Below are 15,072 nucleotides of genomic sequence, written 5' to 3' on the forward strand. Positions count from 1 at the left end.
CCACCAGCCAATCAGGAGCAAGTATGCAAATTAACCCAACTAAAATGGCAGTGGCCACAGAGCTGGAGCGAGCAGGAGGCTTGGGTTGCCCCTGGAGATGGAGAAAGCCAAGCTTCCTGCCCGTCCTGGCCGGCCCTGGCCTCCACTCAAGGCTACAAAGTTTCAATTATATAAGATAAATAAATCCCAGATACCTACTTCCAGCCGGCCCTGGCCTCTGCTCAAGGAGGTGCTGAAAAAAAAAAAAAAGAAAAAAAGAAGGGGCTGGGAGCTTGGGTTGCCAGGGGACGTGGCCAGCCTAAAAAAGGCCATCAACCCCTCACTGAGGCTGGCCAGGCACCCCAGCAGGACCCCCCCTCACCATGAAGGGGCTGTGGCCAGCCTGAAAACGGCCCTCAGCCCCTCATCCAGGCTGGCCACACCCCCATGGGGTGAGGGTCCCCGCTGGGGGGCTTGGCCAGCCTGCAAACAGCCATCAGCCCCTCAAACAGCCATCAGACCCCCACCCTGATCCGGGACACCCTTTAGGGCAAACCAGCCGGCCCCCACCCATGCACCAGGCCTCTATCTATACTAGTAAAAGGGTAATATGCTAATTAGACTGGGAGACCTTCCAGACGTTCTTCTGAACAAAGCCATGGTGGCGGGGCTGAGGTAGAGGCAGTTAGAGGCCAAGAGGGGAGGGTAGTTGTGGGTGATCAGGCTGATGGGGGGCAGGGCCGTTGGGGGTAAGCAGACCAGCAGGGGGGCCAGTTGGGGGCAAGCAGGCCATCAGTGGGAGGGTCAGTTGGAAGTGATCAGGACAGCGGTGGGAGGCAGTTTAGAATGAGCAGGCCAGCAGGGGGGCAGTTGGGGGCTAGCAGGCCAATGGGGAGGGCAGGTGGGGGCGAGCAGGCCAGCAGGGGGGAAATTGGGAGTAAGCAGGCTGGCAGGGGGGTCAGTTGGGGGCGAGCACACTGGCACGGGGAGGTGTTGGGGGTGATCAGGCTAGCGAGGGGGGCATTTGGGGGCGAGCAGGCTGGCGGTGGGGGGCAGTTGGGGGTGAGCAGGCCAGGCAGAGTGGTTAGTGGCAATCAGGCAGGCAGGCAGGTGAGCGGTTAGAAGCCAGCAGTCCCAGATTATGAAAGGGATGTCCAACTGCCAGTTTAGGCCCGATCCCTGTAAACCAGCAGTAGGATATCCTTCGAGGAGGTCCCAGATTGGAGAGGGTGCAGGCCGGGCTGAGGGACAACCCCCCACCCCATGCACGAATTTCGTGCACCGGGCCACTAGTAGATATATAAAAATAAATAAATGAGTAGCTAGATCCTAATCCCTGCTCTATTTTAATAACACTCTAAAATTTTCCGGATTTCAAGAGTCTCAATAGTAAAATTATGGATTATATTGAATTATTCTTCGGGCCTTCCATTCTAATATTCCATGGCTTACTCTGTTAATATCCTTAGCAAGAATATGCTCTATTAGTTTTTGGGGTTTTTTTGTTTGTATGTTTTTTTAATCCTCACCCAAGGACATACTCAGAGAGGGGAAAGGAGAGAGAGAGACACCAATGCGAAAGAGAAACATTGATGGGTTGCCTTCCATATGCATCCCAATTGGGGATCAAAGCCACAACCCCAGGTATATGCCCTGACCGGGAATCGAACCAGCAACTCTTCAGTGCACATGATGATGCTCAACCAACTGAGCCACTGCGGCTGAGGTGCTCTATTAGCTTTTTAGGTAGTACTAAGTACACTGTACCTTTATTACGACTTTCTAAAAACTGCCATGACAATCATGATCGAGTATCCACATTCAGTACCCTTTTTCCAGGCCTCCTATACTGTTTGTTTTAAAAGTCATATTTATTCAGGAATTCAGTTCCACTTTTAGGAGTTTCTTCTACAGAAATACAGTGCTAGAAAATATGTACAAAGATATGTGTAAGGATATTTATTGTAGCATTGTTAGTAAAACAATTAAAAAAAAATGGAAACAGCCCAAATTTCCATCAAGAGGTATTTGTTAAATAAATTATGGTATTACCAAACAATATAAAACGGTTTGAAAAAGGTAGATGTATAGATACCGTGTAAAAGCAAACTTTCTTCTCTGAACAAAATATTCAATTTCTCTGACACCTAACCTCTTAAAAACCAGAGACTTATAATACCCACCTCTAAATGTTGTTGTTAAAGATTAAATAGATAGTACATGTAAAAGTCTAGCACAGTGCATTGCACAAACAGGTATGCCATATGTTATCCTTTCCTTTATCCCTCAATCACTATAAAATCTTCCTAATTGGATTCTCCAGCTTTAATTTCAACAAGACTCCCCAACCCATCCCAATGATTTTCCTAAAGTAACATTTGTAATAATATCATTACCTTGCTCAAACCTGCCTACCAGAAAAAAAAATTAAGCCTCACATTGCATGACCATCACATAACAGCTCCACTTTACCATTAAAACCTTAAAACCCCTTTTATTTCATTTGTATGGTTTTTTAATATGTTTTTTAACTTGATTTCAGAGAGAGGAAGGGAGAGGGAGAGAGGGAGAGAAACATCAATGATGAGAGAGAGAATCATTGATCAATTATCTTTTTTTTTTAAATGAATCTTTATTGTTCAGATTACAATTGTTTCTCCTTTTTCCCCACATATCTCCCCACCACCCAGTTCCCACCCCCCCTCTGCCCTTACCTCCCCCCCCGCTGTCCTTATCCATAGGTGTATGATTTTTGTCCAGTCTCTTCCCATACTCCCCACACAGACACCCCTTTCCCCCTGAGAATTATCAATCCACTCCCATTCTATGCCTCTGATTCTAATAAGTTTATCAGTTTATTCTGTTCCTCAGATTTTTAATTCACTTGACTTTTAGATTCACTTGTTGATAGATATGTATTTGTTGTTCATAATTTTTATCTTTCTTCTTTTTCCTCTTTTTAAGGAATACCTTTCAGCATTTCATATAATGCTGGTTTGGTGGTGATGAACTCCTTTAGCTTTTTCTTATCTGTGAAGCTCTTTATCTGCCCTTCAATTCTGAATGATAACTTTGCTGGGTAGAGTAGTCTTGGTTGTAGGTTCCTGCTATTCATCACTTTGAATATTTCTTGCCACTCCCGTCTGGCCTGCATGGTTTCTGTTGAGAAATTAGCTGATAATCGTATGGGAGCTCCCTTGTAGGTAACTGTTTTTCTCTTGCTGCTTGTAAGATTCTCTCTTTGTCTTTTGCTCTTGGCATTTTAATTATGATGTGTCTTGGTGTAGTCCTCTTGGGATTCCTTTTGTTTGGGGTTCTGTGCGCTTCCTGGACTTGTAAGTCTATTTCTTTCATCAGGTGGGGGAAGTTTTCGTTCATTATTTCTTCAAGTAGGTTTTCAGCATCTTGCTCTCTCTCTTCTTCTGGTACCCCCCATAATTCTGATGTTGGTTCGCTTGAAGTTGTCCCAGAGGCTTCTTACACTATCTTCAACTTTCTGAATTCTCTTCTCTTCATGCTTCTCTGGAGGAGTGTCCTTGGCCTCTTTGTATTCCAAATCTTTGAGTTGATTCTTGCAATCCTCTAGTCTGCTTTTGGGTCTCTGTATAATATTTTTTATCTCAGTCAGTGTATGTTTAATTTCTAGATGGTCCTCATGGAATTTATCGGCCTTTTCCATGAAATTCTTGAAAAACCTTATAACCGTGGTTTTGAACTCTATGTCCAATCGCTTGTTTTCCTCCATTTCTTTGGTTTGTGATCTGTTTCCTTGCCTTCTCATATTCTCTGCTTCCCTGAGTTGGTAGGGTAGTTTTGTGTACTAGGTGTCCTATTGGTTCAACGGGTCAGCCTCCCAGTTACTTGAGGTGGACACTCTTGGTGTACCCTTGTGTACTGTGTGTCCCCCAGCAGGAGCTACAGCAAGGGCTAGTTTTCTCCTCCTTTGCTTGGGTGGTTTTGGAGCAGTCTGACTGGAGCTGCAGTTGGTTAAGCTGCCACAGAACAGGCCATTTATATGTAAAAGCCGCTGTGTGGAGCCTGGGCGGGTTTGTAGAATGTGCGGGGCGGGGCCTCAGGGCGGGGCCTCAGGGCTGGGCGGGGTCTCAGGGCGTCACTAGGCTGGGGCGTGGCCAACGGCGATGGCTGGCGTCAGCCATCTCTGCCTTTCCCGTTTCCAAGTCCCTGCGCCCCGCGCTCCAGCGCAGTAAACAATGATTGCTGGGCGCACCACCGCAAAAAAGTCACTCTCACTTTCCGACCCGATGGCCGAGAGTCCAGCTTCTCCCCGTAGGTGTCTGGGTCCCCCGAGTGTCCCCAGAAACTGGATTTCAGAGTGATCGGGAGCTTGTCTCCCTGCGGGTTGAAGAAAAGCCGCGCACCCAGCCGCCCGCCGCCGGCCCGATTCGCGTGCCTCCATACCTCAGCTTTTCAGCGATTGTGCTCCTTTCTGTTCTTAGTTGTCAGTCTTCCACTCAGCCAGCTTTCCCATGGTTCTGGGTGGTAGACGTTTTTGTCTTTTAGTTGTGTTTTTGAAATTGTTGTGTGAGGCAGCAGATTAGTTGTTTAACTATGCCGCCATCTTGGTTCCTCTCAATTATCTTTTGCACACCCCCTACTGGGGATTGAGCCTGCAACCCAGGCAATGGGTCTGACCGGAATCAAACTGTGAGCTCCTAGTTCATGGGTCAATGCTCAACCACTGAGCCACACCAGCCGGGTATATCATGCTACCTTTAAAAGACTCCTCCTAGCTGTCACTTGAAGGTACAGTGCACACTTTTATGATTTTGATCATCTCCAAATGCAATTCCCATCCTCCCACTTCCATCCCATCCAAACCTATTCATACTTCAAGTTCATGTTTCAGTCTAATCTCCCATAGCGCCATTTTCAATTATCTCCATTCTAATCTGTTTCAACGCTGTCTTAGAATAATTTTAACATATACACACAGATGAATCCTACTGAGAGCAATCATCAATCTGAAAAGTACATGCTAAGAAGGAAACAGAGGCCCTGGCCAGGTATCTTATTCAGTTAGAGCACTGTCCCACTATGCTAAGATTGCAGGTTCGATACCCAGTCAGGGCACGTACAAATATCAACCAATAATTAAATGCATAAATAAGTGCTTTTAGGAAAGGAAGTTGCTTCTTGTTTCTTAATACCAAACCCTTTCTTTTATAATTTCAAGCTCAGTCCTATCCATCACCCAGATTGGTCCAGCATCAGCCTACAAATGTATTTATCATAACTCCTTTTCAGAACCCAAGAGTCACAAAGAATTTTCTCTCAATGAAAATAACTCATAGTAACTGGTTTCAAGACCCCATACCAACTGCAATTCTCCCAACAGAACTCTCTTTACCTTCCCCAACCAAAATTGTTCTGTGAAAGTTAAGAAATCTGTTCATCATTCATCAGAGAATTGCAAACACTGCCAAAGTTTCTTAACATGAAATCTGCTTCACCTAAACTAACCTTCTACTCCAATAAAATTCTGCTACATTTGTTACTTAATAAATTCTCAGTTCAATCAAAACTGCCTAAAGTTAGTTCAGTATGTCTCTCTCTTACCCTGATGCATTATTTAGCTAGATTTGTTCAATATAATAAAACATATTTTTGAACCTCAAAGGTTCAAGTATTTATTATAAGTCCATCTATTCTTATACTTTAATAGTTCCCTAATGCAAATTTTAATAATTCCCTAATACAAATAACAAGTCTAATCTTTTATATAAATTAAGAATTCTAATACTTTAAACATCTAAAAAGTGCTTTTCCAAAACATACTAAAAAAAAAATTTTTAACAGCATTTTACCATTCGTTTAATATGAATATGAACTAAGTCTCTAAGTATTTTAAGCTGCTTTATTTTTCTTTAATAAAGCATGTGATTTATCCATTACTAATACTACATTGAAATTGTTTTGTTTTCATAGATAAAACTATCAGTAACCATGTTATAATGGAAATGATGAGAAACAATTTATTTTTTAAAAGGCAGGAGAATACAAGAACTAGTAATTATCATAATGGAAATAAATCTATTATCCTGTACTGAATCAAGTATTACTCTGGGATTAGAGTTTTGACTGTTTTATCTAAGACCACAACAGAAAACATATCTCACTAAGTATTATTGTTAACGTTTTGGTTAGAGCAATTTGATTAATTCATTTTTGATTGCTGAATTTTTTCCAGATCGGATGAATGCTGAACTTTTTCCAGATTGAATGAATATTCTTATGATTACAGAATGCACCCACCCCTAACCCCTAATCTTTTCGGTGTCACAAGAAAAAAAGGAAAAGACAAAGACATTGCAAAAAGTATAGGAGAAAGTACTTTTCACAACTACCAAAGCGTCTCCTGCAGGGAATATAGTGATGATCATAAATAAAAGAGATGTTGTATCCTTTTCCCAACTTAAAATGTTGGCAGAGCTGGGGCAAAGCAAGAGTAAGGTAGGAACAATTAAATTGACAATTTAATTATTGTATCTCCAAAAACAAACAATGGGTCCTGGTCTACTGGCTAGTGGCCAATATTAACCTTAATCAGTGCATATGAGTCTGGGTACAAAACAGAACTACACTTTCCAACTATGCAAAAGGTTAACAGTTAGCTGACTACTAGTCTATTGCTATATAAACAAATCGACCACTTTACATTTAAGGCACTGCTATCATGTTCCACAGGGTCCTCAAACCAAAAGCAAAAACATACCTCTCTCCCCCCAAATTAGTTGCTCTGCTTCCTGTATTGCTTATTACTATATATACCAATATCCATCGAATCTACAAGCATGTTTTCAACTAGTGATTGTTTAAAAAAACACTATAGTATCTATTTCCATTTCTTTCTTTCCTTTGTAAACCAATACATGAACATTCATATATTCATTTGTGTATGTTTACAATAAATTCTCATATAAATATTCATTTGCCTATGTTCGTATTTTACATTAAAATGGAGCAGTTTAAGAGTTTCCAAGAGAATGTCAAGTGAACATGCTTATGATGGATGCAGAAAAATGTCCTAACTTCATCTTTTCTACAAATGGTATTGGAACAGTTTGATATCCATTTGCAAAAAAATAAAATAAAATTGAACTTCAATCCATACCTTGCACTAAAAATTCAAATTGGATCTCAGATATAAATGTAAAATCCAAAACTGAAAAGCTTCTAGGAGAAAACTTTCTAACCTTCCATTAGGCAAAAATTGCTTACACCAAAAGCAATCCAGAAAAGAATAAATTTAAAAACAGACTTGATCAAAACTAAAGACTTCTGCTCTAGAAAAGACACTGTTAAAAGATAAGCCAAAGGCCAGGAAAAAATATTTTCAAATCACGTATCTTACAAAGTTATAACTTGTATAAAGTGTGTGTGTGTGTGTGTGTGTGTGTATATATCTATATCTCAAAACACAGTAAGAAAACAACCCAATTTAAAAAAACAGGCAAAAGATTTGAACAAACACTTCACCAAGGAAGATATATAGATAGCAAATAAGCACATGGAAAAAAAAAGCTTAATATCATTAGTCATTAGGGAAATGCAAATTTATAAAACACAATGGGAGACCACTATATACGTAGTAGAATGCCTAAAACTAACCAAAACCAAGTGTTGGCAAGAATGTGGAGGAACTAGAACTTTCATACATTGCTAGTTGAAATGTAAAATGGAACAACCATGTTGCAAAATACTCTGGCAGTTTCTTGAAATATACATACAAGTACCATATGATCCAGCCATGCACTCCTAGGTATTTACCCAAAAGAAATGGAAGCATCTGTCCATACAAAGATGAACACAAATGTTTCTAGCAGCTTTATTTTATAAGCCGAAACTGGAAACAATCTAAATGTCCATCAACAGGTAGATGGATAAACAAGTTGTGGTCTATCCAACAATGAACTACCCAACAATAAAAAGGAATGACATGCCCTGCTGGTGTGGCTCAGAGGTTGAGATGAGAAAGAATCATTGATGGGCTGCCTCCTGCATGCCCCCTATTGGGATGGAGCCTGCAACCTGGGTATGTGTCCTGACCAGGAACAGAACCTTGAGCTCCTGGTTCATAGTTCCAGGCTCAACCATTGAACCACACTAGCTGGCTGCCCTTATCCTTTTTTATATAAAGATTATATTAGCTTCAAAATATAACTAGGTAACTGCCTCTTTTCCTATTTTCTGACAGTTTATAAAAGACTAGAAGCCCAATGCACGAAATTCATGCAAGATTAGGCCTTCCTTCCCTCGGCTGCCAACACCGGCTTCCCTCTGGCACCCGGGACCCGGGCTTCCCTCGCAGCCCCGGCTTCGTCCAGAAGGTCGTCCAGAAGGATGTCTGGTCTAAATAGCATATTACACTTTTATTATTATAGATAAGAACAATTTGTTTCATAAAGGTTTAGTTGAATTTATAAAACTGTCTGGGCCTGACAGATGCTTGTGGAAGGGAGAATTATATTTTTAATCACTGATTTTAACTTCTTTATTGATATTATATATATGAAGGGTTTTTAAATTTATTGTTTAGTCAGTTTTCAGTATATTCTTCTAGAAAATAGCCAATTTCACCTGTTCCTTTGTCATTCTCAAATTTATTGGCACAAAATTCCTCATAAACATTCCTCTCCACTATACTTATAGTTACGTCCCCATTTTTACATTTTTAATGACATCATTTGTGCCTTCTTTTTCCTCAATATATCTTTTCAGTGGCTCATCATTAGTCTTTTCAAAGAATCGAATTTTTATTTTATTAAGCCTCTCTGTTGTTTCTTTGCTTTCTGTCATTAATTTCTATTCTTAGCATTATTTTCTTCTAGTTTCTTTGAGTTGTTTAAGTTAAATATTTAGTTCATTAATTTCAATCTCTCCTTTTACAAATATATATATAAGCCTATGAGTTCATCTCTTTAGTACTATCTTACCTGCATTCAAAAGGTTTGATTTGTGATGGGGTTTTTGGTTTGTTTTGGTTTCTGTAGAAGTTTGTTTTCCATGATCAATTCTTCTACAACTCATGAATTATTTTTAAATATTTTTAAATTTCTAAACATGATAAATGTTTTATCTTTTGATTTGTAATTACACTGCATTGTGGGTTGTATAAATGATTGTCTGCCATTTGCTGCAGTGTTCTTTGTAACTTAATATGTGGTGATATTTCATAAATGTTCTGTGGACTTAAAAATGTATACAGGGTGAAAAAAATGTATACAAAATAGGTTTACAGTTATGAGTACATGAAACAGAGTTTATTCTTATGTTATTATTTATTAATTATTGTATTCTTTTCCATTCAAACAACTATCAACCTACTTCTGCCTCATCTGTGTGACCTAATTATCAGTTGCAGAGTTCTATAAATGTCCATTAGCTCAAGCCTGTTAAGTCTTTTATTCAAATCTTCCTTCTTTACTAATAATCTTCTTTATATGTTAATTATCAAGAGGTATATTAAAATATTAAGGCTGTCCATTTATCATTATGTTAATATTTTTCTTTATATATTTGAAGCTATATTATATATACACACAAATTCATGACATTTACCATTTCCCAGAAATATTTAAATCTTCCTAGTAAATTATCTCATTCCTAGTGAATAAATCTCTTAATCCTTGATAATGCTTTTGCCTTACTCCTAAGTTTTAAGATTAATATACTAATGGCAGCTTTTTCTTTTTTTTTTTTTTTTTTTTGGTTCCTTATGTTACAATGTTTTAGACCCATTACTCATAAAGAGCAATATAATTATTTGTTTGCCGCCTTTTAAAAAAATCCCATCCTACAGTCTCTATGTTTTCTCTGGTATATTTATATTCCAAGAATTTTCCATGTCTGTTTTCATTTAGATTTTCAAGGAAACCGGAGATTCAATGGGAGTAAATGATATCTAGGTTCACTCTCACATTTCTTCACAAAATAACTAAATATAATCTAAGCAAGGATTATGTCCCTATAAAGTCTAAAATCTGCAACGCCAATACAACCAAAAGAACATTGAAGGAGTAATCAAATCTAAGAGATCAAACATCTTCATAAAAAAAAAAGTCTCGTTTTATTTACTGTATGAGTCTACTTGGTTTATCTGTTCATTTAAAACATAGATATGCATATTACAAATTATGACAAGATTCCTCTCATTATTTATTAAAACACCCACGATTCAGGAAAATCCCTATACAATGGCATATACCATACAAAGAGAACAACAGTGAATGGTTTCTCCAGGGGCAGAGGATGGGAGTGTGAGGAATTAAAGTCTTTCACTTACTATTTTTCGAATGTTTGAGGATCATTTAATTGTGCTTTAAAAAGTTATATATTACGTTAGCAACCAGAAAAATATAATGACGTTTTTTAAAAGCCAAATTCTATGTTATGCTATTTAAGAAAACAGTTTAATTATGAAACTATTTCAATATATTACTCTTACCAGACTTAAGACCTGAAATTTTGAAGATGGCACTTGGTTTTCCATTCGTGACAAATCCTAAGAGTTGCCACACTGGCATTCCATTGGAATCGGGATAGGAAAAATAGACAGATCCTCCCATCCCCTCAGGAAATGGGATTGTTCCCAGCATGAAAACCACAACATGATTGATATTTTCATAGTCAGGCAAGTCAAAAACAAATTTATCTTCAGCCACTTGCTGTGCAGCTGTTTGCACCTAGAAAATAAGAAACTCGTTTTAATTCAATAGTTTGATGAGTTTTTATAAGTCTCATAGCAGCAATTTTCAATCTTTTTCTTATCATGGCACACATAAACTAATTATTAAGATTCTGAGGCACACCAAAAAATATATTTTTTGCCAAGCTGACAAAAAAAAAAAAAAAAAGTAGAATTTTGATTCATTCACACTAGACAGCTATTGTCATTTTTTTTTTATTTGACAAATCTAAGGGAAAAGAAGTCAGTGCCTCTGACTAAATAGTCAGGTATTGTATGTTTTAAAAATTCTTGTGGCACACCAATTGAAAATTGCTGCCTTCTAGTATTGCTATAAGCTGTTACCAAGTACAGTCAATTACAGTCATTATATCAAGTATAATATTGGGTTAATCTGATTCTAATTATAGAATTACCAAATATATTACATAGAATGCTAATATTAACAGTGAATTTTAGTAAAATATGGGGTGTAAAATTTGGCAAAGGGAATATCCTATATAATAAAAGGCTAATATGCAAATAGACCAAACAGCAAAACAACCAGTTGCTGTGATGTGCTCAACGCAGGAGCTGCCCCCTGATGGTCAGTGCGCTTCCACAGGGGACATGCTACTCAGCCAGAAGCTAGGCTCACGGCTGGCAAGCGCAGTAGTGATGGTGGGAGCCTCTCCCGCCTCCACGGCAGGCAGACATTCCCCGAGAGGTCCTGGACTGCGAGAGGGCTCAGGCCGGGCTGAGGGACCACTCCCCAAGTGCACGAATGTTGTGCAGCAGGCCTCTAGTAGTCAATAATATTGTAATAACAATATATGGTGTCACTATATTATACACCTTAAACTAATATAATACTGTATGTTAACTCTAATTGCAAACTTAGAAATATTTTGGAAAAAAAAAGAATTCAAAAATACTTAACCTTATAATGATTTCACTAATGTAATATTTTAAAAATATAATTTCAGAAGACCCCTGAAAGGATTTTACTTACAAAAGTAAATCACTATCACTTCAGAATGTTATAAAAATGAAAGGTTATTTAAAACACACCATCAAACCTTGATCTTCTCATTTGAAGGTAAAGAACCTCAGGTAATTAGCCCTGGCTAGGTAGCTCAGTTGGTTAGAGCAACATCCGGATATGCTAAGGTTGCAGGTTCGATCCGTGGTCAGCGCACATGCAAAGATCAACTAACAAATATATAAATAAGTGGAACAACAAATCAATATTTCTCCCTTCCTCGCTCACTAAAATAAATAAATAAGTAAACTTTTAAAAAGAACTTCGGGTAATTAAAATGGGCAAGCAATTCGGAAGTATTTAGTCACTCCTCATTATTTGCAGATTCCATACTTGCTAATTTGTCTACTCACTAAAATATATTTATAACCCCCAAATCATTATTCCTTGCACTTTCAAAGCAGCAAAACATTTGAGCTGCCTGATGCACATGTTCCGAGCTGCAGAACAAAACTACAGTGTCTCTCATATCCTTGTGCCTTCTGGTTTCGGCTCTCATACTGTAAACAACTGTCCTTTTCAGTTTATTTAGTGCCATGTTTATATTTTTGTTGGTGATTTGACTGTTTATTTTTTTATTAATAAAAAATTATTTGATGTGAGAGAGAAACCTCAATTTGTTGTTCCATTTATTTATGCATCCATTGGTTGATTCTTGTATGTTCCCTGACTGGAGATCTAACCCACAACCTTGGCGTACTGGAAGGACACTAACCAACTAAGCTACCCAGCCAGGGCTACGGTGACTTGCCTGCTTAAAATGGCCAAGCTGAAATAGTGTTCCTAACCCAAGAAGGCTGTTAGGTGCCTTACTGAGAAAATAGGTATTACATAATTTCATTCTGCCGTGAGTTATAGTGCTACTGGCTGAGTCCAATGTTAATGAATCAATACATATTAAATTAGATGTCTTTAAACAGAAACACACATAAAACAGATTGATAAAATTGTGATCAGACCCTTAAGGAACCTAACCCTGCATTTCCCCTAGGGGCAATAATTCAATATTTACCAATTCAGTGTTCACAGAGACTTTATAGAACACAATTACTCCAAATAATGAGAGCAGACTAAATAAATAAAATGTAAAAATTCTACCTTGAATGTGCTAGGTGGGAACTTTTAAAAGTTTTCTCGACTCATTTGATAATCTAATTTTCTGTTCTATAATTGAACATGAATTTATAGAATGAAATCTTATTTTGAAGTCTCAGAAATCTTTCACAAAGAATATTCATTTTACAAAATTTTGTATTTTTTAATCCTCACTCAAGGGCATGTTTTTATTTTTTATTAATTTTAGAGCAAGAGGAAGGGAGAGACAGTCAGACAGAATTAAATGTGAGAGGGAAACAATGATGGGTTGCCTCCTCCACACACCCAACCAGGGATTCAAATCTGCAACCTAGGTATATGCCCTGACCGGGAATCAAACCCGCAACCTTTTGGTGTATGGGACAACCCTCCAACGAACTGCGCCACCCGGCCATAGCTTTATAAAATTTTCAGAAAATTACTATAATAACTTCCTATACGACATCCATTAGCAAAAAGAAGGATCAATTTTGAGCAAACTCCAGTCAAATGGCTGAAGAGTTTATCTTCTGTAAGGTTTTTGGTTTTGTTTATAATTGGTATTGCCTTCCTATTCACCAAACCACAAAATCTGAATTATATATATACTAGAGGCCCAATGCACGAAATTCATGCAAGAGTAGGCCTTTCTTTCCCCGGCTGCCAGCACCAGCTTCCCTCTGGCATCCGGGACCCGGGCTTCCCTCCAGCCACTGGCAGGCACCAGGGACCTGGGCTTCCCTCACAGCCCCAGAAGGACGTCCGGTCTAATTAGAATATTACGCTTTTATTATTATAGGTATATATGTGTGTGTGTGTGTGTGTGTGTTTAAAGAAAGAGCCCTAGCAGGTTTGGCTCAGTGGATAAAGTGTCAGCCTGCAGACCAAAGGATCCGGGTTCAATTCCGGTCAAGGGCATGTACCTTGGTTGCAGGCTCCTCCTTGGGCCCTGCCCTGGTCAGGGCTCTTGCAGGAGGCAACCAACCAATGTGTTTTTTTCACATTAATGTTTCTCTCTGTCTTTCCCTACCTCTTCCATTCTCCCTAAAAATCAATGGAAAAATATCCTCGGGTGAGGATTAAAGAAAGAGCCCTAGCTGTTTTTGGCTCAGTGGATAGAGTGTCAGCCCACAGACTGAAGGGTCCTGGGTTCCATTCCGGTCGAGGGCATGTACCTGGGTTGCAGGCCTGATCCCCAACCCCGGTTGATGCGCGTTTGGGAGACAACTAATCGATGTGTCCCTCTCACATCAATGTTTCTCCCTGTCTCTCCCTCTTCTTTCCACTCTCTCTAAAATCAATGGAAAAATATAAAAACAAGTCAATAACAAAAAAAAAGAAAGAAAACACTCATTTTTTTCGAAGTCACTCATTAAATGACACTTTTCATCCGAGTCCAACACTCATCCCAGGTTGAGTCTTTCAATTTTTCCATCAAGAGCCAGGGCAATCCAAAGTTATCTTACCAATAGTACCCATTTATCACCATCACCAAAAGAGGCCTCCCAACCACTCAAGAGACGGACAGAAAAACTTTCTCAGGCCAGTCATCTCCAATTTATCTTTGTGATTCCTTAGAAGTGTGTGCATAATACAAAACATTACGAAAAACGTAACAGTCAACTAAGGGGCTGCAACACTGAACAAATCAGGGAGGGGGGAAAAGTAAGAAAAAGAACTCCAAGTAAAAGGAGTTAGGTCTGAAATGAACCTCTCAGGTGGTTTCTAAGGAGGCAAGCGACACACACCTTCCAGATTATTCCTGAACAATTCCAGGTGCTGGTCTCCTTTAATTCTAATATTCCCGCAAGTGAGGTTATTGTCTCTTCTGACCAATAAGGGAACTCGCTGCTCACATCTTTCCAGAGTCAGCTCAGATCTGGCTCCCTCTTAAATTTCAGGCGTTTCCATCGGCCAACTTACAATTCCCTCGAGCACATTTTTATCAGACACCTTCCAAAAGGACCCCGCCGATAAACCTGCTCCCAGCACCTTAATAATCTTTGATAAACAGCACGCTGTAGGCTAGATTCAAGTGCCAAATTCACATCTAACTCACTCCGTGCGCTTAGGCGAGTCCTTTAAACTGCCCACGGAGCTTCAGTCCCTCAACTGCAAACAGGACCGAATGGTGGTAACCATCTCACAAGCTGTGAGGGTCTTCAAGTCTGAGTTGCCAAGTAAGCGCTAGATAGAAGGCTAAAATGACAGAAATGGACAAAAGGCGTGCATTCCCCAGCAGGTAATAATGCACATTCCATAAATGGCAGCGTGGCTACTCCGACTATGAACA

The 15,072-nt window shown here is 39.2% G+C and overlaps 1 protein-coding gene across 2 annotated transcripts in view; it reads right to left on the reverse strand.

Moving 5' to 3' along the window:
• HIKESHI (heat shock protein nuclear import factor hikeshi) overlaps positions 1 to 15,072 on the reverse strand; it is a 34,966-nt gene that overhangs the window by 19,520 nt on the left and 374 nt on the right. Inside the window, exons 1-2 of one of the 2 annotated variants that reach the window (XM_054725539.1) lie at positions 14,839 to 14,857; positions 10,445 to 10,682 (exon numbers count right to left, since the gene is read on the reverse strand). In XM_054725539.1, the coding sequence (XP_054581514.1) occupies positions 10,445 to 10,595 (151 nt within the window). In that variant the 5' untranslated portion in view covers positions 10,596 to 10,682; positions 14,839 to 14,857. Of the gene's footprint in view, positions 1 to 10,444; positions 10,683 to 14,838; positions 14,858 to 15,072 lie in introns of those variants that run through there. The other variant, XM_054725538.1, reaches the window with a different exon arrangement.

Source organism: Eptesicus fuscus, chromosome 13 (assembly GCF_027574615.1).
Source record: "Eptesicus fuscus isolate TK198812 chromosome 13, DD_ASM_mEF_20220401, whole genome shotgun sequence".
Lineage (NCBI taxonomy): Eukaryota > Metazoa > Chordata > Mammalia > Chiroptera > Vespertilionidae > Eptesicus > Eptesicus fuscus.